This window comes from Danio rerio, chromosome 2 (assembly GCF_049306965.1).
Source record: "Danio rerio strain Tuebingen ecotype United States chromosome 2, GRCz12tu, whole genome shotgun sequence".
Taxonomy (NCBI): Eukaryota; Metazoa; Chordata; class Actinopteri; order Cypriniformes; family Danionidae; genus Danio; species Danio rerio.
The window spans coordinates 6,501,110-6,524,599 of NC_133177.1; the positions used below are offsets into that span (position 1 = coordinate 6,501,110).

At 37.7% G+C, this 23,490-nt stretch overlaps 2 protein-coding genes across 16 annotated transcripts in view; one reads left to right on the forward strand and one right to left on the reverse strand.

The window, feature by feature from the left end:
• The first annotated feature begins 10 nt into the window (after positions 1 to 10).
• On the forward strand, positions 11 to 22,395 carry si:ch73-344o19.1. Of its 4 annotated transcripts, none has more exons than XR_012390475.1 (7): positions 11 to 144; positions 5,015 to 5,272; positions 9,664 to 9,939; positions 12,178 to 12,344; positions 14,574 to 14,762; positions 20,152 to 20,250; positions 21,643 to 22,170. XR_012390475.1 is itself a non-coding variant. In XM_005163253.5 (5 exons), the coding sequence occupies exons 1-5, from the start codon at positions 81 to 83 to the stop codon at positions 14,616 to 14,618; spliced, it is 810 nt and encodes a 269-aa protein (XP_005163310.1). In that variant the 5' UTR covers positions 11 to 80; the 3' UTR covers positions 14,619 to 17,987. The 4 variants fall into 4 exon arrangements, 1 of the variants encoding a protein (XP_005163310.1); XR_012390477.1 differs by having other exon boundaries at positions 20,155 to 20,250; positions 21,643 to 22,105; XR_012390476.1 differs by lacking the exon at positions 20,152 to 20,250 and having other exon boundaries at positions 21,643 to 22,395.
• Positions 18,655 to 23,490, reverse strand: part of LOC141377738 (meiotic recombination protein REC8 homolog) — a 63,971-nt gene continuing 59,135 nt past the window's right edge. For all 12 annotated transcript variants that reach the window (XM_073922916.1, XM_073922913.1, XM_073922914.1 and 9 more), the window contains 2 exons: positions 22,164 to 22,261; positions 18,655 to 20,027 (listed from right to left, as the gene is read on the reverse strand). In XM_073922916.1, coding sequence (XP_073779017.1) covers positions 19,954 to 20,027; positions 22,164 to 22,261 — 172 coding nt within the window. In that variant the 3' untranslated portion in view covers positions 18,655 to 19,953. The remainder of the gene's footprint in view (positions 20,028 to 22,163; positions 22,262 to 23,490) is intronic.

Genomic DNA, 23,490 nt, shown 5'->3' on the forward strand with positions numbered 1-23,490 from the left:
CGGAAAAATCATCCCGGGATTCACAGAGCGAGGCTACACGGTGTCGGTGCGCGCGCTCGCGTTCAGTCGCTTTATTTACCATGAGGACTCGAAACGCTTTTATTGTTTGGACTGCCATGGTTCTTCATTTATCTGTCTTAAAAGGTAAGGGTATGCTTATACCTGCATGAATCCAGCGACATGAATTCTGTAATGTTATAGTGTTGTCAGGCTTTTTTTCCCCTTACATGTTTTTTTATGAGTCACTACTGTTTTATTCTATCTATCTATCTATCTATCTATCTATCTATCTATCTATCTATCTATCTATCTATCTATCTATCTATCTATCTATCTATCTATCTATCTATCTATCTATCTATCATCTCCTATTTTAAAATATTATGCTATCATTAACAATTTACGTTAAAATAGCTACAATACATTTAAAGAATAGGAAAATATTTTTACATACTTAAGTAAATGTAAAATGTTAACAATTTAGGAATAAAAACAATGACAACAGTTTATTCGTGAAATAATTTGAAATGTTTCAGTAAATCTGGATAATAAATCCATTTAGCCAAACACATTCGTCCATTAATTTGCTTTGTTGTCTACTCTTATTATGAAATACATGTTATCATAGATAGTTTGCATGTAAAAATATGCCAAAGATGAAAATATTAAAATAGGAACAATCATTCCCTTTAACTGCCATAACATACCATATTTTGACTGTTTTAAATAATGACTGTTAAAGTCATTTAAAGAATCACTGTTTTAAATAATAGTTTACACACACAGCATTGTTGGTTTACAAAAGAAAAAAAAAAAATCAAACAAACATAATTCTGTTGCACTACTACACTTAATTTTGGTTATTGTAAAAAAAAAAAGAAAAGAAAACATGTTAAATGAGAATCTGAAATATTTTATTGCATACTTTAAAAAATAAACATGATTTATTATTAAAAAATGTTTTATTTTGATTGTTTTTAAATAAATTGGTCTTACACATCCTATTGTCTGATTTTTCATAGTATATGTATTCATTTTGGTACTTTTACCATAAACCGACATATCAATCTCTACCATATGGTTGATATTTTAGAAAGTGTTAAGTGTAGAGTGTGTTAACTAGCAATATTAGGTATTAAGAAATGCAACCCAAACAATTTTTTTTGTTGGTGGGGCAATTAAAGGGATATTTTGTAATAATAAAAAAAAAAAACTCAATAGTTCTTATGTAAAATATTTACTAAACATTATGTGCATTTAAAATATTGTAATTGTATTTGAGAATAGAAACAAAAACTATAGATCATTTGTAAAAACTTTTAAATATTATTGTAATTTTGAATTTTACAAAGATTATCGATATACCCAATCACACACCTATCCAAATATTAGGCATGGGTCGGTATAAGGTGTGATGGTATGTTAACCTTGGATATAGATATCACGGGTTCATGGTATCACGATTACTGCTCTAAAATATATTCTTTTTAAATGTTTGACTAAAAAACAAAAACTGTTCCCCCTTTGAACACAATATATTTTAATTTGGGAAACATTTAAAATATTTTGGAAAGGTAAACATGTCAGGCTAAATAATACAAATGAATTTTTGACTTCTGCTGTCTTCATTTGATTCAAAAAGGCTGATTTCATTACAATTTAAAATGGCATCTTTGGAGATCTTTTCTGCTGGAGATACTATTGTCCTAAAAAGAAAATGTAAATAAAAAATCTTACTCATACCTTAGGAACGGTATAGCAGAAAATTTTGATGGTTTAAAAACTTGACTTTTCCAAACCTCAGTATACCTTGAACACTGTTATCGTACCATGCCTACCAATATCCAGACATACACTGTTGAAAAGTATGTCGACATTCACCAATTTCATTTATAAACTACAATTTTAAAATGAGAGGCTTATATATTCACCATATACTTGGGAACAGAAAAAATAAATAAATTTGTGAAATATTTTTGCTCCCCAGCCAATATTTATAACAACTTTCTCTCATTAAAGGGATAGTTCACCCAAAGATGAACATTCTGTCATTATTTACTCACCCTTCCCTTGCTCAAAAACTATTAGTTTCTTTCTTCTGTTGAACACAAACAAAGACATTAGCTGTGTCTCATTTCAGAGGCTGCATCCGCCGAAGGATGCAGACTTCACAGGTGAGTCCTTCGAAGTCCACACAGGCCAAACCGGGCATTTTGAAATGAGACGATCTTGTCACCAGGCAACAGTAACAGCTGCTGTTAATAAGCACTGATAACACTTGTAATGACTTTTTTTTTCAAAGTAATTTTAAAACTTATTTTAAAGGCAAAGCAAGGTATACAGAAGCTGCAAATATATTTCCTTTGATCCATACATGTACACATAAACATGTAAACTGTCTATAAAATCACTCTTTAGTAAGACATGTCATACTCTTTTTGTTTTTTAAAGTGTTTAGATATCCAAGTAAAATAAACCTAATTCATACATATAAACCGGAGTACTCTTTTAAAAACGTACTCATTAACTTGTAACCTACTTATAAGTCAGCTACGATAAACGATTATATTAAGTAATATTTTCTTTCTTTTTGTTTTTTAAATCATCAAAAGGAAGCTGCACGTGTGATATCAGAATCTCCATTCATCTGCTTTGTTTGCTCCTCTGCTGCTTCTTGACTTGTAAAGGTCACAACTGCTTTGTTCTGTGGATTCGCTGCGTGACCATTAGACTCGTCTGTACAGATCCGGTCTGAAACGCCCACGTAACCGATCAGCATGAGAAAACACACAGCGTTCATCCTTTGGCTTCACCCAAATCAAATCTCATGCTCTTTTTCCTTTTAAATGACCATATTTATTAAGCACAGTTGTTATGGGAATTTTTGGGTAACAGTTTGAATAAGATTTCATTGACTAGTGCTGTCAAATGATTAATAATGATTAATATTCAAAAAAGTATGTATAATATACTGCATACAGTTCTCAACAAATATGAGTACACCCCTCACAAATCTCTCATTTAAATGAATGTTTTATAAAGGAAGCTTTACAATAGTATATTTGTGCATATACATTAGATTAGTCTGTACTGAAGCCAAATCTGGAGCTAATCTAATAAAATAAATTATGATAACCGTCCAAAAACAAGTACACCCAAATTTATATGTTAGGGAAAAACATTCAAAATTCAAAGTAAATTTGAAATGTATAAAACTTAGCTAAAATTTTGTAGCTTGTATTTTTCCCCCAATATTTGGCATGAATTTAAATGTATAATCTTTCAATTTCTAAAGATGTTCAGTGAATAAAATATTATTTTAATAAATATATCCATTTAATAAATCTGTTTTGTTCAAATGCACCAAAATTTATTTATTACCTGTTGTGATCGCCAGAGGGGTTTTCTCCGCTGGAGATTACTTTCTGTATTCCTGCTGAACTCCATATCCCAGAACTCCTTGCACTCAGCTGAAACTCATTATCAGTTATTACAAGGACGATACGCCACTCACTTTCACAGATACTTTGCTGAGTCTTGTTAACTTGCTAACATTACAAAGTGGTTTTCCCTTGTCTAGTCTTCCAGCGTTTTTGACTTTTCACTTGTTTACCATGTTTGATTCGTTGCCACCTAGGATCTGTTCTTGGTACATGGATTACTCAATTAGCTGGATTTGGTTATTGACGATCCAGGATTGTTTCATTCTTCAAACCTCATCAGAGATTTTCTGTTATAGTCACAGTTCTGGAAGCTCAAACCTACTCGAGAGCAGGCTTATTTTATATAAAGTCTTTTCAAGAACATTTATTAATATGGACTTTTTTGATACAAACGCATACAATTTTAAGGTACCAGCTTTAGTACAATTTTTGTATAGTAATAGACAATATTCCACTGATTTTTTAAATAAAAAATGTATGCAGTCATGCACGTTTTGACAGCTAATATGACGGTGATTTGATGCTTCACAAAAGTTGCAGTTTGCTCAGTAGCTTACCTTGTGTACAAGGACAATATACGAACCCGAAGTTACGTATTTAAGATTCACAAAAATATAGACAGCGCGTCAGCGCCCTCTAGTGGATTTGTCATCTGAAACATGTAACGAAACGTACCTGGAGCAACGTATTATACATTTAGCAAAAATGGGCGGCACGGTGGCTCAGTGGGTAGCACTGTTGCCTCTCAGCAAGAAGGTAGCTTGTTTAAGTCCCAGCTAGGTCAGTTGGCATTTCTGTGTGGTGTTTGCATGTTTTCACCATGTTGGCGTGAAATATTGAGTAGGGGTGGAGCTTTATTTATCGAATCAATCCCTCATAGCAAACTAACGATGACAAAGGGTATTAACATGCAGTTGCTATGGAAGCCCTCAGGTTGATTTCAACAGAAGGATTGCCACTTCAAACGTGGATGCAAATAGTCTGACGTTTATTAAAGATTACCAAAACTTACATGTTTTTCAGTGGATTGCACTTGTATATATTAATTATAAACAATGTGTGCTAGCAAAATAAACATAGCATTTTTTTTATTTCAAGCAGACTTTAATGTTAGTTAATTGTAATACATTTGTTTATTGTAAGTCCTTTTTAACTAATATGGTGTTGTGGATAAGTCGGAATAGAACACAGCCATGAACTTAGCTTCTAACTACAGCTCTAGAGAAGTAGTTGCAATCGCAGACATTTGCGACACATTTTGCGAATGTTTGTTGGAATGACCGATTCGAGAAACACCAAATCTCTAAACTATAATCATAACAACAGAACTTGTAACCTTTTCGAGCCCCTGAGTTAGTAACAAGTCAACGGTTGGTAAATGATGCCCGAATTTTCAATTTTGAGTGAACTATCCTTTTTAACTATTGAAATTTTTTTTTGTAAGGTGTGACTAAGCTATGTGATTATTTAAAAAAACAACAATAAACATAATAATGAACATAAATTAACAAAAATAAAATAATCAAGCTGGAAGCATTTGCTCATGCAGATCTTTTCTACTTCTTTTCAAGGTCAAAGAACAGACTCATCCACAGATGGGACGTCTACGCTTAACGAAGTCCTTTCTGAATATCACATGACTCCTAAAAGTGATTCACGACCCGGTACTGCCGATTCCATGGTCTCCTCTCCTCCGACGGATTTATCAAGTTTTGAGGTCACAGCGAATGGATCTCCATCATCACAGTCATCCAAAGATGGTGCAGTGCAGAATGACACCTCGCATTTACAGACCACCACCCTCAACATGGACACCGCCTCGGTACCAGGCAAGACTAATGCAATTAAACCTAATCCAATTTCAAATGCTAGCTGTCATTAATCAACTTAACTTAGCTTTGAAAACAAATTTGTCATTGAGAACAACATGAAAGAGCAGGCAGCAAAAATGCATACAATTTTACACTGAGAAAGGCTTGAATTAACATTAGATCAGTATTCAGGAACTAACAATAAGACTTTTCGCACTTGAAATAATTAAGTCTTTTTTTAAACCCTTGGGTAATCTGAATTCGGGGTTATTTATGTTTGGCAATGCTCATAATTTATTCATAAGCTTCTGTTTCACACTTTACATTCTCTACAAACTCTGGGTTAATGACCTTATTTGCATATTTAGAGTGGCATTGATTGGACGAGCTCAACATGTGAATGTTTACATTAACAATTTCCCAGTCAGCGTTTTTATAGAAGTTGCCACTGCAAAATTTGCAGGATCCTCTGAATATGTTCTGCTGGTAGCCTAATATACAGAGCATCGTATATTGTATAGCAACGTCAAAGTATTCATAGCGCTTCATTTTTTACACACTTGTTTATGTTAAAGCCTTATTCCAAAATGGATTAAATTCATTTATTTCCTCAAAATTCTACACACAATCCCCCATAATGACAATGTGAAAAAAAGAGTCTTTGAAATTGTTGCAAATTTATTACAATTAAAAAACCTGAAAAATCACATGTACATAAGTAATTGCTTAATACTTTACTTAATACAATACTTAATACCACAAGCTTGGCACACTTGTCTTTGGGAATTTTTTGGCCATTCCTCTTTGCAGTACCTCTCAAGTTCTGTCAGGTTGGATGGGAAGAGACGGTGTACAGCCATTTTCAGATGTCTCCAGAGATGTTCAATAGGATTTAGGTCCGGGCTCTGGCTGGGCCACTCAAGGACATTCATCAAGTTGTTGTGAAGCCACTCCATTGATATTTTGGTGGTGTGCTTTGGGTCTTTGTCCTGCTGGAAGATGAAACGTCACCCCAGTCTGAGGTCAAGAGCACTCTGAAGCAGGTTTTCATTCAGGATGTCTCTGTACATTGCTGCATTCATCTTTCCCTCTATCCTGACTAGTCTTCCAGTTCCTGCTGCTAAAAAAAAAATCACCTTAGCATGATGCTGCCACCAACATGATTCACTGTAGGGATGGTATTAGCCTGGTGATGAGCGGTGCCTGGTTTTTTCCAAATGTAACGCCTGGCATTCACTTCAAAGAGTTCAATTTTAGTCTCATCAGACCAGAGAATTTAGTTTCTCATGGTCTAAGAGTCCTTCAGATGCCTTTTGGCAAATTCCAGGCGAGGAGTGGCTTCAGTCTGGCCACTCTACCATACAGGCCTGATTGGTGGACTGCTGCACAGATAGTTGTCCTTCTGTAAAGTTCTCCTCTCTCCACAGAAGAACGCTGGAGCTCAGACAGAGTGACCATCACCTCCCTGACTAAGGCCCTTCTACCCTGATTACTCAGCTTCCAGAGTCCTGGTGGTTCCAAACATCTCCCACTTACGAATGATGGAGGCCGCTGTGCTCATTGGAACTTTCATAGCAGCAGAATTTTTTCTGTGACCTTCCCAAGCCTTGTGTCTCGAGACAATTCTGTCTCGGAGGTCTACAGACAATTCCTTTGTCTTCATGCTTGGTTTGTGCTTTGACATGCACTGTCAACCCTGGGACCTTATATAGACAGGTGTATGCCTTTTCAAATCATGTCCAATCAACTGATCTGACCACAGGTGAACTCCAATGAAGCTGCTGAAACATCTCAAGAATGATCAGTGGAAACAGAATGTACCTGAGCTCAATTTAGAGCTTCACGACAAAGGTTATGAATACTTATGTACATGTGATTTTTCAGGTTTTTTTATTTTTAATAAATTTATAACAATTTCAAAAACTCTTTTTTTTCACATTGTCATTATGGGGTATTGTGTGTAGAATTTTAAGGAAATAATTAAATGTAATGCATTTTGGAATGAGGCTGTAACATTAAAAATGTGGAAAAAGTGACGCGCTATAAATATTTTCCAGATGCACTGTAACTGCCTCCTTTCATTTTCATTGAAAATTATGAAACATACCCTGTGTCTTTTACTGAATATCAGTTTCAAAAATCAATAATGGCCATTATAAAAAGTATAATGTACAATACATTTATACACTATGGAAAAGGCAAGCCTTCAGTCAAATGTGCAGAATCAGTGCACATTGTTACATAGATTAATATTAGCTCATCTTTGCGCTCAGCCAAAACGCATTACCTGAGAACAATCAATAGACTCAAAAGACCAAAGAGTGCTTAAAGACTAGATAAATTAAATATCAGGTTTAACAACTTTAGATCAAGCGGCAGAGGCTTGATGAGCTGTCTGACGTGCGCTGCTCTTATCTGGACAGGTGTGCTCAAAGCACCCGCTGACTGCCTGGAGCTCAGCCATCCGCATACGCTGCAGTGCATGCCAGAGTGTGTGGTCACATGATGTGTGTTTTCAGCGGTTCGTTTTTGTTCTAAAACGCCATTTTAAAACTTAAACGTATTCATGTAAACGGGACCCAAGTCGAAGGAAAATAAATGAATCATTGAATTGTATGAATTTCTTTAATTTGGTTATCTTTTTTATGTTAAACACTGTGTTGTCAATTGTTTTGACCTTTGAAAGTTTCAGATTGCTCAACTTTAAGCTAAGATAACAGTAAAGATGGTGCCAGTGCTAACTTTTCATTGCAGAATTATGACTACAACGAATCAGGTTTTATGCTCTGGCATTTGCATTTTTGTTTTCATCTGTGTGTTACAGCTGTATTCCTCTACTAAAGATAAAACACTGCAGTTGATGTGTCTGAATCAGGACTGAACTCTGGGAAAGTGCCACATCCCGCCCACTTGATCAAACGTCTCTTCGTAAATAAAGGCTGGATGTGGGTGTAACATTTTGGAACACGACTGCATTTGTAAATAATATCCGTCTCTCCTACTGTCATTTCGCTGGAAACACGGCTATATTTAGGGCACTTGAATATCTACTTATTGGTTTGCTGCACTCGGGCCAGACCTTAAGTATGACTTCTAGAAAACACCTTCAAAACAGAAGATCTGATGAACAGCTTTTGCCTGGCAGACAATAAAACAGAGGACAATTACTGTCTGTCTGTCTGTCTGTCTGTCTGTCTGTCTGCCTATCTATCTATCTATCTATCTATCTATCTATCTATCTATCTATCTATCTATCTATCTGTCTGTCTGTCTGTCTGTCTGTCTGTCTGTCTGTCTGTCTGTCTGTCTGTCTGTCTGTCTGTCTGTCTGTCTGCCTGCCTGCCTATCTATCTGTCTGTCTGTCTGTCTGTCTGTCTGTCTGCCTGCCTGTCTGTCTGTCTGTCTGTCTTTGTCCGCCCATCCATCCATCCATCCATCCATCCATCCATCCATCCATCCATCCATCCATCCATCCATCCATCCATCCATCTATCTATCTATCTATCTATCTATCTATCTATCTATCTATCTATCTATCTATCTATCTATCATCTGTCTGTCATTCTGTGTCCGTCCGTCCGTCCGTCCGTCTGTCTGTCTGTCTGTCTGTCTGTCTGTCTGTCTGTCTATCTATCTATCTATCTATCTATCTATCTATCTATCTATCTGTCTGTCTGTCTGTCTATCTATCTATCATCTGTCTGTCTGTCTGCGTCAGTCCATCCATCCATCCATCCATCCATCCATCCATCCATCCATCCATCCGTCTATCTATCTATCTATCTATCTATCTATCTATCTATCTATCTATCTATCTATCTATCTATCTATCTATCTATCTATCTATCTATCTATCTATCTATCTATCTATCTATCTATCTGTCTATCTGTCTGTCTGTCTGTCTGTCTGTCTGTCTGTCTATCTATCTATCTATCTATCTGTCTGTCTGTCTATCTATCTATCTATCTATCTATCTGTCTGTCTGTCTGTCTGCACCTGCACCCCCCCATGCCTGGCTGCATGCATGCATTTGTGTGTTTTTGTCTATGTGTGTGTGTCTGTCTGTTTCTCTGTTGGTGTGTTTGTGTGTGTGTGTGTCTGTTCTTTCTTAAACCATTAAAATTCCCTCCCTTTATTTGTTCCAAACCTGTTTGACTTTCTTGAAACGTTATATCTTTGTTATTACGATATTTGTTTTTCTGACTATGGAAGTCAAGGGTTAACGGTTTTCAGCTTTCTACAAAATATCTTCCTTTATGTTAAACAGAATAAAGAAACTCATAAACATTTGGAACCACTTGAGTGAGAGAAAACAGTAAATACAATTTTTTTGCGCGAACCCTTTAAACATGTCCCCGTTTTAGTTCAAAGCCTGTGAACAAATCCTGTGTCGTTTTATCCCTTGCAGGCTCTTCTGTGAGCAGCACAGCACTGTCTTATCCGAAGAGCACCATTTCAGAGTCAGAAGCATCCACAGCTCCAACATCCATCAGTCCAAGTGAAGGGCATCAGAGCGTCAATACTTCGGCCAGTAGCGTGTCCCAGATCACACAAACCGCTCCACCATTGACTCCCACATACCCACAGACATCTCAGCTCGCCCTAACCAGCAGTTCAAAGAGCACTGGACCTGCTCCTCTCGAAGACCCGGACGAACCATCCGAACTGGACGTGGGAGATCAAGGTGTGTGGATAGCAAATGTTTCCCTGTCATTTAGCCCAACGGAATAGTTTTAACCAGGGGTGTTCAGTCAATGGTGGCTAAGTGGTTAACACTGTCGCCTCACAGCAAAAAGGTCACTGGTTTGAGTCCTGGCTGGGTCAGCTGGCATTTCTGTTTGACTTTGCATGTTCTCCCCGTGTTCATGTGGGTTTCTTCCGGATTCCCTCACAGTCCAATGCGCTCTATGTGAATTAGGTAAACTAAATTGGCTATAGTGTATGATTGTGTGTGTAAATGTGAGAGTGTATGGGTGTGTCCCAGAACTGGATTGCAGCTGCGTAAACATATGCCAGAATAGTTGGCGGTTCATTCCGCTGTGGCGACCACTGATAAATAAGATACTAATCCGTAGGAAAATGAATGATTGAGTAATCCTAAACGACATAATCCCAAGTTAGCATTGCAGATCCTGCAATGTGACTATTGTGGATGTGCACATAGGCCTTTTTCACGGACGGTCGAACACACATCGGATAAAGTTGCGTATCGATAATTCAGGCCGGAGCAATGGAGTCAGATACTTTAGTTTTCACTACCTCTTTGAAAACTGTGCCAATATTTACCATTTACAGTGGATGTTTATTGTCTTGTGGACCGACATTCTATCACTCCACACTCTAAACTTAATAAAGGATATACGTTTATCCACAGAAATTAAATTTTTAATTATGAAGGTGGGTGACGATCCATACATTAGCATGGTTTAGAAAAGGGTATTTACATTTGTGCGAAAGATACCTTTATCATAGGGCGAAGCAGTGGCGCAGTAGGTAGTGCTTTCACCTCACAGCAAGAAGGTCGCTGGTTCGAGCCTCGGCTCAGTTGGCGTTTTTGTGTGGAGTTTGCATGTTCTCCCTGCGTGGGTTTCCTCCGGGTGCTCCGGTTTCCCCCACAGTCCAAAGATATGTCGTACAGGTGAATTGGGTAGGCTAAATTGTCCGTAGTGTGTGTGTGAATGTGTGTGTGGATGTTTCCCAGAGATGGGTTGCGGCTGGAAGGGCATCCACTGCGTAAAAACTTGCTGGATAAGTTGGCAGTTCATTCCGCTGTGGTGACCCCGGATTAATAAAGGGACTAAGCCGACAAGAAAATGAATGAGTGATACCTTTATCATAGCGTAGGCTCAAGAGTAGTTTTAAACCGTTAAGAGATATAAGGGAGGTAACGTATGTAATATACATTATAATAGTAAATGTTTAAATACATGTATAAAATGTAAATGTATAATAAATATACGATGTATAAATGTTTGATGAGAGGGAACCTGCACCTTTACTATTTCTTTGCGTAGCTATATGTAGCTACATAGCTACATGAAACAACGTATATCATTTAGTGAAGTTTATTTATAAACAAATTTCGAGAGGATCACGTGCTTATAATTGTTCACAGCTGTTCCAACTTTATCTAATGACTGATTATCCTATCAGACAATCCTTAACTCACTATAAATAACCAGACTTTTCTCATCTCAATATCTTCGTCTTGAAGAAACTCCCCCACCCAACCCTACTTTCCCTCCTTTTAAACGGGCGTCACGGTGGCCAGCGATTAGCGCTGTTGCCTCACAGCAAGAATACCCCTGGTTTAATTCCTTTCCAAACCAGACGGCATTCTAAACAATTAATCCAAATACTTTAGCTAAACTCTGAATACACCTTTCCGCATCCATATCTGACAGTTAGCTACAACAAGCAAGAGGGGGAGTCATCGAGATCTACCTGAGCTTAAACTCCCCTCTCACCTTGCAACGGGAGGGAGCCCAGGGCTCGAGGATCTTATAAGCTCAGGGCTCTCTCCCGGGAGAGCACGCCAAACTAGCTTTATTATCAATCATCAGCTAAGTGTGAACTCTTGAATTAAGTTTAGAGTGTAGAGCGATCCACAAGACAATAAACATCCGCTGTAAATGGTAAATGTTGGCAAAGTTTTCAAAGAGGAAGTAAAAACTAGCGTATCTGACTCCATTGCTTCGGCTGGAGGTATCGATACGCAACTATCGCTGTACCAGATGTGTGTTCGACCGTCTGTGAAAAAGGCCTATTGCGATGCTGAAACAATACATTGTGCAGCCCTACTATGCACCATAGGGAGGATTGTTCATTATGTTCCTTCAATACATGTTGTTCCTTCAGTTGTATTAGTTCCTATGATAGTAGTGATGATACTGAGATTTTACTCAATCCATCCATCTTTCAGAATCTGGGAAAGTTCAGCACCGTCCAGCATCCCCCCTGGACCCCCTGCTGGCCGCTCTGGTCACCATTTTTATCATCTGCACTGCCATGGTTTCAGCCGTGCTCTTCCTTAGGTTTCGCCAGCGGAGCGAACATCCAGAGTTCCACCGGCTTCAAGATCTGCCAATGGTGAGTCTCACGCTTTGACAACTATATAGAGTTTTTTTTTTTTTTTTAACACACTGCTTAATACAGACAGGATGTACAGCAACACGCAAATATCTTGACAGATGAAAAAAAATTAAAGGATTAAAATGTTACAAAAACTATAATTTTTTACACAGATATAAACACCGCATCCTTCATGCCTCCTTCATGCCTCCATGCATTGTTTTAGTTTATTCATGACATTCTGCATTTGTATAATGTTATTATTATCAGCAGTATTATTTATTATATGTATATTTATATTTGTTTTAATAAAAACAAGTTAAGATTTGTCCTCCTGTTGGGTTTTGGAGACATCTGCATCACCATATGGGGCATAAGACCAGCACGTGTGTTTGGATAAGTTTTTTGACCACACTTCCTTATTCTTGTTCATTTATTAGTTTGCTAGAAATTAGAACTGAATTTAGAAGTAGTTTTGAAACAAATCTTTGCGCTTAACAAATGATATTAATTATGTAGGCTAATGGGTGTCTTCAGCGAAGTCCACCGTTTTCTTTTCCACAAAAGTAAAGGAGTAAAGAGAAAGTAAAGAGGCCGAATGAAAGAGGGTTATTCTTTATTCTCACACAGATGGTCTGTTTAACTGTTAGTAGCGCTAATAAAGCATCCAGTTTTTCCACTTACAAAGTCCGCCATGTAAATAGCAAATGTGCCATGGCGTGACGCACCTAACTCTTAAAGGGAATGAGAGCTGAGACTCTATTTGTTTAAAACAAACCCATAACTATGGCCAGACGGAATCTGCAGACGTTTTTTGCTATTTCTACGGAGAACTTTGGTAAAAGTCTGCAGATTTCTGCGGAATTATTTTGGGAGTATCATAACTAAAACCTTATCATATGAAATCAAAAATAATATCTTTTTAACTTTTATTTAATGTTTAAAATGCAAATCCAATTAGATTCACTTTATTTGGTAAATAAAGCAAGTTTGTCAAATAATATATCTAGTAAAAGACAGAAAATTTTTCTGTACTAACTGCATTGTGCATAAATCAGATGAACATTTTCACATTAGTCAATAATATTACTGAAATTAATAAAAAAACTGAATAAATATAGATTTACACACATTTGCTCAAGTAAATAAACAGAGTTAATGATGGGCCAAAAATCTGCACGATCAGATTCCAGGTGGGCCTACCCATAACTCATTAAAGGAATAAGCCCACCCAAGCTCATTCTGGAAACGTAGCCCCGCGGACGTTTCTGGAGACCGCGATTTACGTAGCCGGAGGTACGTACGGACGAGTTTAGTTTTTTTTCAAGCGAACGCTGCAAGGCGGTGTGGCGCCGCTCCGCCCCTTCTCTTCGCATTCGCCTGCCGACGGCTCACCTCCGAGTGGAGGGCTTTCCCGATGCAACCAGTTTGTCCGCTTAGCTCACAGCGTTGCGTCGGCGGAGGCCCCAGAGGAGGAGGAGGAGCCGGCCGCGGGGACGACGACCGGGATCGAGTCCGGGGAACAGTGATTCCGGAAATCAGGTAAGACGAACAACAGAATCCAAAAAATAAGGGCGAGAACGGGGCGGGATCCGAAAACGCGGTCGAAATCGAAGACGAGAGCTTTTGCTTTTTTTTTTTTCTGGACGGCTTTTGCAAACCGTCGCTTGGGTTTAGGGAAGGAGGAGGAGGAAGAGGAGGGCGGCTGAGTCGGCCGTTCCAGCAGCTTTTCGCGCGAGAACGGCGCGCGCTCCCGAGAGGTGCCCGAGACGCGAAAAAGCGCGCACAGCGGCCTCTCGCGGATCCGCGAAAACAAAAACCGCTCGAATACGTACCTCCTGGGACGTATCTCGCGGTCCGCAGAAACGTCCGCAGGGCTACGTTTCCACAATGAGCCCGGGTTGGAATAAGCACAACCCTGTTAGACCATGCTCCTGGGCACAGAGCGTGTTTTTCCATCCTTAAAATAGAAAAAGTGGATTCAGACACATCCTTAATGCTTTTAGTCTAAGTTAGACTCTGCACTTATTTTGTTAAATAGAGCCCTTAATGTTTAGAAGTGTGTTCATAAAATCTATTTTTTTGTTAAACACAAATTAGGGTAACAAATATTCAGGAGGGCTAATAATTCTGACTTCAACTGTAGATCTACACAGCAGTGGTTGGTCATATTTTCTAAATGTTGTGTGGCATGTTTTACAAATTCACATTAATGTATGTAAAAAAAATGCATTTGCTTTTGTGCAGGATGATCTTCTTGAAGACACGCCTTTGTCCAGATACACCTATTAGCAAGAGTGAATTCCACCATTTCAGTATTTGATTCCTCAGGCAATTGATTCCTGTAGTTATTGGTATGATTCGACTGACAGACGGCTTTCACGCTGGATCTCTGAAGGAGGATTTTAAGGGTTCCCAGAAGGCCTTGATTTTATGGTATGGTTACGTAATGTATGGGTTTCATACAATAGAATGAATCTTTAGTCATATTCGAAGCTAAAAACTGCACAGTTCCTTAATATAACCGGTGTTTAGTTAAGATGAGAGATGATTTGTTTCTTAGTCAGGTTAGCCACCATATTAAATTTAGCATGGGGGAAAAGGAGGATGTGAAGGGCTGATTTTATACATGTTCACACCAAGAACCGTAACACCTGATATACAGTTGAAGTCAATTAATTAATAGTGATTTTATTTTTCAAATATTTACCAAATGATGTGTAACAAAGCAAGGAAATTTTCACAGTAATTCCGATCATATTTTTTCTTCTGGAGTAAGTCTTATTTGTTTTACTTTGGCTTTTATTTGTTTTACTAAACTACTGGCATTACACTACTTTTTAGAGGATGTTGCAGATCCAAGTGATCGCTTTGACAATAAGGTCATCCGTACGTTTTAAAAATCCAAAGACATCATGTAAACTTTTTTCTTCAGAAAGAGCTTTTGTCCATCTGTATATTGTTACAAAAAATGGTACAATCAGTTGTATCCTTTCACCCGCTTCGAATGTTATAACTTGATTGAATGGGCGTTATCAGCTGATAGATATGAGTCAGTAGGGGTCTTTTGCGCCTAATGGTAGGCTCAGAAGGCTGTTATCATCCATCCACATGGTTAATCAGCTGTACTAAGGCCCCGTTTACACTAGTGTGTTTTAGTTTGAAAACGGCGTTTTAGATAAAAAACGGTCCGCGTCCACACTAGCGTTTCACCTAGCGTTTCTGAACATATCGCCATCCACACTACTTCTCCAAAAATGTATATCACGTGACCATTCGCGCACTCTGGGCATGCAAAATCTAGCGAATATATGCCGCTGCTGTAGTTACAAAGGCAGAGTTTAACTGCACAACGGCGCCTAAAACAGACAATAGTGCAAACAACGCTCCTATTTCTGTGTCCATGTTGTTGTTTACAGTGAAGGCTGGTCTGTTGTCTTCCCTTAGCGTAAAAGCCGTGTGTTATAGTCATGTGATAGGGGCTTGATGAATAAGGGAATCAGCTAGCAAATCTCGGGAGCCCTGCCTCCGTTTTCAGATGTCTTCCTTCATCCACATGAGACGGAGCAGCAGCGTTTTAGAATAAAAACAGCCTCTCCAGTGATTCCAAAACGCTCCGTTTTTTGGCGCTCGAAAACTCCAGCGTAGTGTGGACGGATGGCGTAACCGTAGCAAAACTTATGCGTTTTCAAACTAAAACGCATTAGTGTAAACGAGGCCTAATAGAGAAGACTCCAGATCTGTGTTTACATTACTGTGATGCTTGGGTTTAGGGTTGGCGTAGGGGTAGACATTAATAAAATACAATTAATGGTGAATTTAATAAATAATATAAATATGTATAGCTGATTAACCTTGCGGATGGATGATAAGCAGCCAGTAGGCTACCAGTAGGCGCAGAAGGCCTCTACTAGCCCATATCTATCAGCTGATAACCACTGATAACGGCCATTTAATCGAGTGATAACCTTCGAATCAGCTGATCCTTCACACATAGCAAGAATATAATAATAGATGTCTAAACATAGATCTCTTGGCTGAAGCAAGGTTTAATTTTGGCCCTCAGTGAAAATCTAATCTAACAGTCCAAAAGTAGACAGGAATGAATGACTACACATGTCTGATCTGTGTATTTGATGACTAGTCTATTTTGGGCTATTGTTCTGTAAAGTTGTACTGTATTGTAAAGTCTAGGTGCCACGGTGGCTCTATGGTAAGCACTGTCGTGTTACAGCAAGAAGTTTGCTGGTTTGAGTCCCGGCTGGGTCAATTGGCGTTTCTGTGTGGAGTTTGCATGTTCTCCCTGTGTTGGCGTGGGTTTCCTTCGGGTGCTCCGCTTTCCCCCACAGTCCAAACACATGCGCTATAGGTGAATTGGATGAACTAAATTGGCCGTAGTGTATCAGTGTGAATGAGTGTGTATGGATGTTTCCTAGTACTAGGTTGCAGCTGGAAGGGGATCCGCTGTGTAAAACATATGCTGGAATAGTTGGCGGTTCATTCCGCTGTGGCAAACCCTCATGAATAAAAGGACTTGAAGGAAAATGAATAAATGGATCTGTTTAGATGTATTTAGACATCTATTAAACACAAAAACTGCTCGGTGGGCGGCCATGTCAAAAATTAAATATGAAGCTATCCTGGCTAAGGTCTTAAAATTTACTTCAAATACTGAATGTAGAGTTTGTATGTTAAAATTAGAGGGTTTGCTGAGTATACAACTTGCCTGAATTTGTTTTCCCTTTAACAGAGCATAATGTACTTAAGGAACTGCTTATTATTATGCCAGAACTATTTGGTTCTCCTTAACTATTGTAGACTATTTAATTATTGAAAGGTCTGAAAACTTCTTGAATATCCACACAAGCTATTTAATTTCTTTTATGCAGCAAGAGAGTTTGACGTATTTCTAGTTGAAATATCTAAAAATTCTTAAATCAAGAAGCATTTTAAAGACAAGATGAAAAATGGTCTTGTTTTTAGAAATATTAAATAAAAATTTAATTAGTTTTTTACTTTAAAACAAGCAAAATAATCTGTGAATAGGGTAAGATAAATAATCTGGTTTTCGCTTTGAAATAAGATCCTTTTATTTAGGCGATTGGCAGAATATTTAGCTTGTTTTCAGGAAAAACTCACTTAATTTTGACTTTTTTGTATGAAAACAAAACATTTTTTTTCCTTGTCTAGAAAAAGTTTCTTGAATTTTAAAATGTTTAGACTAGAAACGACTAGAAAAACTCTAAGTATTTTTTTGCAATGTAAAGCCTTTCTTCCACAATAAATTTCAGCTCGTGGTTTAGAAAATGATCTCTGGTCTTTTGAAATTACATTGCGCAAAATAGATTTTCCAGCTTGTTTCAATTTTTATGTCATGGTGTTTTAGTTAGAGTACAAATTTGCAGTTGAGCTGAATTGTGATTTTGATATCAATGACAACGTTTGACTGTCCAGATGGCTTATGAAGAGTATGACGCGTGTCTTGAAATGTGTTTTAGCATATTCACTTCTGTCTGCGCTGGTATTTGTGGTAAACCTAGTGCCTACTGTACGTTGTGCCAAAACTTATTTACGGAAATAAGCCGATAAATATATATTGCACAGTTGTGTTGTTGAGACAAAGCTGTAAAGATAAAAGTTTGTAATAAAAGAAGAAAAACATTTGTGTATGTAAAGTCTTCTATTTTACTGAATTTACACAAGCTCAATAGCATGATAAAAGGAGATGTTTCACTTTTTTTTGTTTACGAAAACATAATATTTTAAAGTTTTTGTCTCTATTAAAGCATAAAAGTTCCATAATATGTTTGCAGATATTTCAGAAACATGCTAAACAAACCTTCTTGTTTATCTGAAAAACAATGCTGAAGTTTGCTTTGAAAATGTGCTTTCCGTGCCAGAACGTCTGTCTTTGTTTTAAACCCTTTAACCCGGCCGGTTTAGCCAACTATTTTTCAGCACACCGGGTTGCCTTGGCCTTGTTAATATCCACTTCATAACAGCAGGAAATGACTTTTTGTTAATTAGATTTTTTGAAAAAGACAAAACTCATAGATCATAAATTATCACAATATTAAATTAGAAATAATAAAATCTTTTAAACTATCAATAACGTTACGCATTACATAATTAATTTATGTAAAATACATACATTGTATATATTAGCCTAGTGGTTAGTGCGTCGACGCATAGCACCGCGACGCTCACGACGACCCGAGTTCGATTCCTGGCTCGAGGTCTTTGCCAATCCTTCCCCTATCTCTGATCCCCACACTTTCCAATCCATAAATTGCCACTGTCCTATCACAATCAAGGTGAAAACCCCTAAAACTTATAGAAACTGGAATAGTTTAATAACAGAATATCATTACCTCAATAAATAAAACATTGCAGAAAATGATGTTAATTTGATTCTTTTAAAAGACAAAACTCTTCATACATCAAAAAATACCTCAAATCAGCAATAACAAAATCTATTAAACCATCAATAACATTACGCATTACTAAAGTCATAAACCCTAAACATTCACACAAATGATAAAAAGAAGAATTAATTCATGTAGAATCTGTACATTGTGTAAAATAACGCATTGAACAACATTTATTATACTGAAAAAACTGGAATAGTTTAATTAAAATATCATTACCTCAATATAAAAAACCTTTGTAGGTGTCGCGATCACCACTGGAGAGCATTCACTTTCACTCAGACCACAATTCTGCCACTATATGAACTACAACTCCCATTAGGCACCACACACACACACCTGTTCTGGTTCTCCATTGATCACACACACACGCACGCATGCACGCACGCACACACACACACACACACACACACACATCTGGAAGCTGCTAGAATGTAGAATATATACATTGTGTAAAATAACGCATTGAACAACATTTATTATACTGAAAAAACTGGAGTAGTTTAATAAAAAATATCATTACCTCAATATATAAAACATTGCAGAAATTATGTTAATTTGATTCTTTTAACATACAAAACTCTTATAGATCATAAAACATCACAATATTAAGTCCCCAAAAACAAAATCTATAAAACCATCAATAAAGTTACGCATTTCTAAAGTCATAAACCCTTCAAATTCATAAAAATGATAAAAAAAGCATTAATTCATGTAAAATATATACATTATATAAAATAACACACTGAACAACATTTATTATACTGATAAAAACTGAAATAATGTGCTAAAAAATATAATTACCTCAATATTGAAAACTTTGCAGAAAATGATGTTAATTTGATTATTTTAAAATACAAAACTCTTCATAGATCATAACATAAACCCTAAAAAATAAACCCATAAACCCCTTAAAATTCCTAAAAATCATAAACAATTTAAATGAATTTATGTATAGAAAACATTGCAGAAAATGCCCTTTTGTTCGATTCTTTTAAAAGACAAAACTCGTCATAGGTCATAAAACATGACACTATTAAGTCAGCAAAAACAAAATCTATTAAACCATACGCATTACTAAAGTCATAAACCCTAAAAATTTATAAACCCGAACACTGATATAATAACGCACATGAATCTGCATCCACATACCAGTTTGGCTGAGAACAGCAGAAAGTCATCAGCCGTTTTCAGCCTCTCTATAGCTGTGCAATGATGATGTCACCGTACGGCTCGTCCTGTCGCACTGTCACCTGCCCCGCAACCGTTTCCTCTGAAAGCACAAAACAAAACAGATTCAGTTTCCAGAAGATGGCACTTCTCTCTAAATTAAGTACTGCGATCGCAATGATTTAGTTATTTCTGGTGTTGAAGCTCACACTAGTATTGTCATCCAGCAGGTGAGGTGTCATGTGAAGAAACAGAGACAGCAGTGGGATTCTATCAACTCTACCTGATAAGTGTCACCTTGTTCTCCCTTAAAAAACTTTCAGCAGGCAAGTCAGTGATAACATATTTAATGGTCAACAGCTTCTTAAATCCTTGAGATGCCAGTTTGGGAACCTTGATTTGCCTTTCGATTTTTTATAGAAGTTTTAAAATCTCTAAGAAAAAGTCAAATGTTAGAGCGGAGGAACCATGTTGTCAAACTGTATGCAAAAACCAAGAATCGAGTTAGCGTTTTAGCACTGCTGGTTCCATCGTCTCAGAGTCAATGGGTTTTTTGATTGGGATTTTGTTTGAAGCACTTTAATAAGGTCTGTAAAAACTCAAAATACATTCACGTGTAATTCAACAGCTTAAAACACAGCACTTACACCCCTCTGATGAGTTTTTAAGAAATATGGTTGCTAACAAGGTGATAAATGGGATTCTAGGCATTATCGGAGACATTAAACAACATCGTGCTGATCAGGAACTCATACTCCTTGCACTTACTAGCCACTTTATTAGGTACAGCTGTGCAACTGCTCGTTGACGCCAATTACTAATCAGCCAATCACATGGCACCAAGTCAATGCATTTAAGCATGTAGACATGGGCTGCGTCCGAAACCGCCTACTACTCAGTACTGCATTTGATTTTAAACGTACTACTCTGCCGTTAGAAAAGTACGTTCTGTGCAGTATGAATGTGAAAAGTATGGATGGAATTCGGATGTACTACATCCGCCATTTTGTCAACCTACCTGCGTCAGTTGCGTCGTTTCAGTCCTATTTATGAATTCCCTCTCGGGGCATCATGGGATAGCGCAGCGTGCATGGAATGTGCACTTCAGAATCTCACCGGAAGTAGTAAGTCATCCGGGTATTTCTCGCATACTGATTTTAGAATTCTATGAATTTGGACATACTACTCGGCTAGCATACTGATTTTAGCATACTGTATTGACCTTATTCTAAAATGCGGAAGTGCGCCTGTTTTCGCGATTGTCTTAGAACTTCCGTTTCATTCGCCTATGGGAGAAATGACTAGGAATAATAAATGGCAGAAAACAGACAAACTACTTGCTCAACAAACAAATGTTTGCATGACTATACAGACCAAGTAGAATAATATAATAATAAAATATCAAATTGCAACATCAAGCAGCGTAATGAGCAGTTTTTAACCTCAAAAAAATGAATGGAAGTGAATGAGACCGGAAGTCTCAAGCCAAAAAGATTCAAATGGCAGTGCCCACTCATCGGCGGAGAATAAGGTGAATAATATGGAAGTATGCAGTTTTGGATGCAGCCATGGTCAAAACGGTCTGCTGCAGTTCAAAGCGAGCATCAGAATGGGGAACAAAGTGGATTTAAGTGAATTTGAACGTTGTATTTTCTATTGTATAGGAGTTTTTCCGAAACTGCTGATCTAGTGGGATTTTCATGCACAACCATCTCTAGGTTTTACAGAGAATTGTCTGAATAAGAGAAAATATCCAGTGAGCGGCAGTTCTGTGGGCGCAAATGCCTTGTTGATGCCAGAGGTCAGAGGAGAAGGCCCAGAATCGAGCTGATAGAAAGGCAACAGTAACTCAAATAACCACTTGTTACAACCGAGGTCTGCAGAAGGGCATCTCTGAACAAACAACACATCCAACCTTGAGGCAGATGAGCTACAGCAGCAGAAGACCACACCGGGTGCCACTCCTGTCAGCTAAGAACAGGAAACTGAGGCTACAATTCACACAGGCTCACCAAAATTCTACAATAGAAGATTGTAAAAACGTTGCCTTGTCTGATGAGTCTCAATTTCTGCTGCAACATTTGGATGGCAGTTGATGTTGTTCCTCCACTCCATTAAAAAACGGCTATGGTCTTCATTTCATTGTTTATTTCGTGATTAAAATGATGTTTTTTGTTTGTTGTTTGTCACCTGCTTTTAGTACTGAACTGTGTTTGAAAATCTGTCTCCAAAATCTTACCAAGCAACCTCCAAAACATTTGGGCCACAATTCTCCGGCTGGCCTGAGGGGGCAGCAGAGACTCAAAGGTCGCCAAATCTCCATGTACATCCTCGGGCCTTCAACAGAGCATGGAAGTACATCAGAAATCTGTGTAGTGTGTAGTGTGTGCACAATTAATATCCAAGTCGATATTGTAATCAAATTTTTTCCATTAACATATTAAAATGGTGGAATAAAACTATAAAAATGGCCACAGTTTATTCAGAACTGCAGTTTACTTTTAGGCCCTGTTTACACTAATACGTTTTAGTTTGAAAATGCATACGTTTTGCTACGGTTACTGCATTCGTCCACACTACACCCGAGTTTTCGAGCGCCGAAATCAGAGCGTTTTGGAAAGGTTGAAACGCTGCTCTGTCTCAGTGTGGATGGGGGAAAACGGAGTTATCTGAAAACGGAGGCGGGGCTGCAGACATTCGCCTCTCCAATTGGGGCTTTTCCTCAATATTAAGTAGCCTACACAGTTCAGTCCTGCATCCTCTCCTTGTAAATTCAGACTATGCAAGATTGATATGGAAAGCAGACTCCCGGGGACATGTCGGGTAAATCTTCAAAGGGAACAGTGTACTTTATCTCATTCACATCATCCTGGATATGTTGTTTCATTATCTTAACAATGCAATGAAAACTGCTATTTTCATTTTGATATTAGCAACTTAACACACAGCAGAAATGTGGATGCTTCGTGCTGCATGTATGAGCATCATCTTCACTGTATGCATATTTATAACAAAACGGAGCCTATAACATCACTGCCTCCTTTCATTTTCAGTGAAAATACGAAACATAGCCTCTCTTCTGCTGAATATCAGTTTTTATAATCAATAATGGCCATTATAAAAGTATAACGTACAATAAGTTTATACATTATAGGAAATAAAGGCAAGCGATCAGTCAATATACAGTATGTACATGGTTACGTTAATTATTAACTTATCTTTGCGTTTAGCCAAAACACGCTACCTGAGAACAAGTAATAGATTCAAAAGACCAAAGTCGGAGAATATGTCATGAGATATAGACATAAAGATGAGTTAATATGTTGTTTAACAAATATAGTGAGATTAGATCCAGTGGTAGATCCTGGATGCACAGTCCGACGAGCACAGCTCTCATCTGGGTAGATATGCTGCAGCGCATGCCAGAGTGTGTGTGTGTGTGGTCACGTGATGTGCGTTTTCAGTAGTGTGGTGTAGACGGAGAGTTGTTCAGTAACGCAAGTGTAAACGCGGATCGTTTGCATTCTAAAATCCCGTTTTAAAACTAAAACGCACTAGTGTAAATG

Coding starts and splice junctions, on each gene's coding strand:
- si:ch73-344o19.1 (XM_005163253.5), top strand. CDS start 81: ATGAGGACTCGAAACGCTTTTATTGTTTGGACTGCCATGGTTCTTCAT. Junction 5,273..9,663: donor GGACACCGCCTCGGTACCAG/GCAAGACTAATG, acceptor TATCCCTTGCAG/GCTCTTCTGTGAGCAGCACA. Junction 9,940..12,177: donor ACTGGACGTGGGAGATCAAG/GTGTGTGGATAG, acceptor TCCATCTTTCAG/AATCTGGGAAAGTTCAGCAC.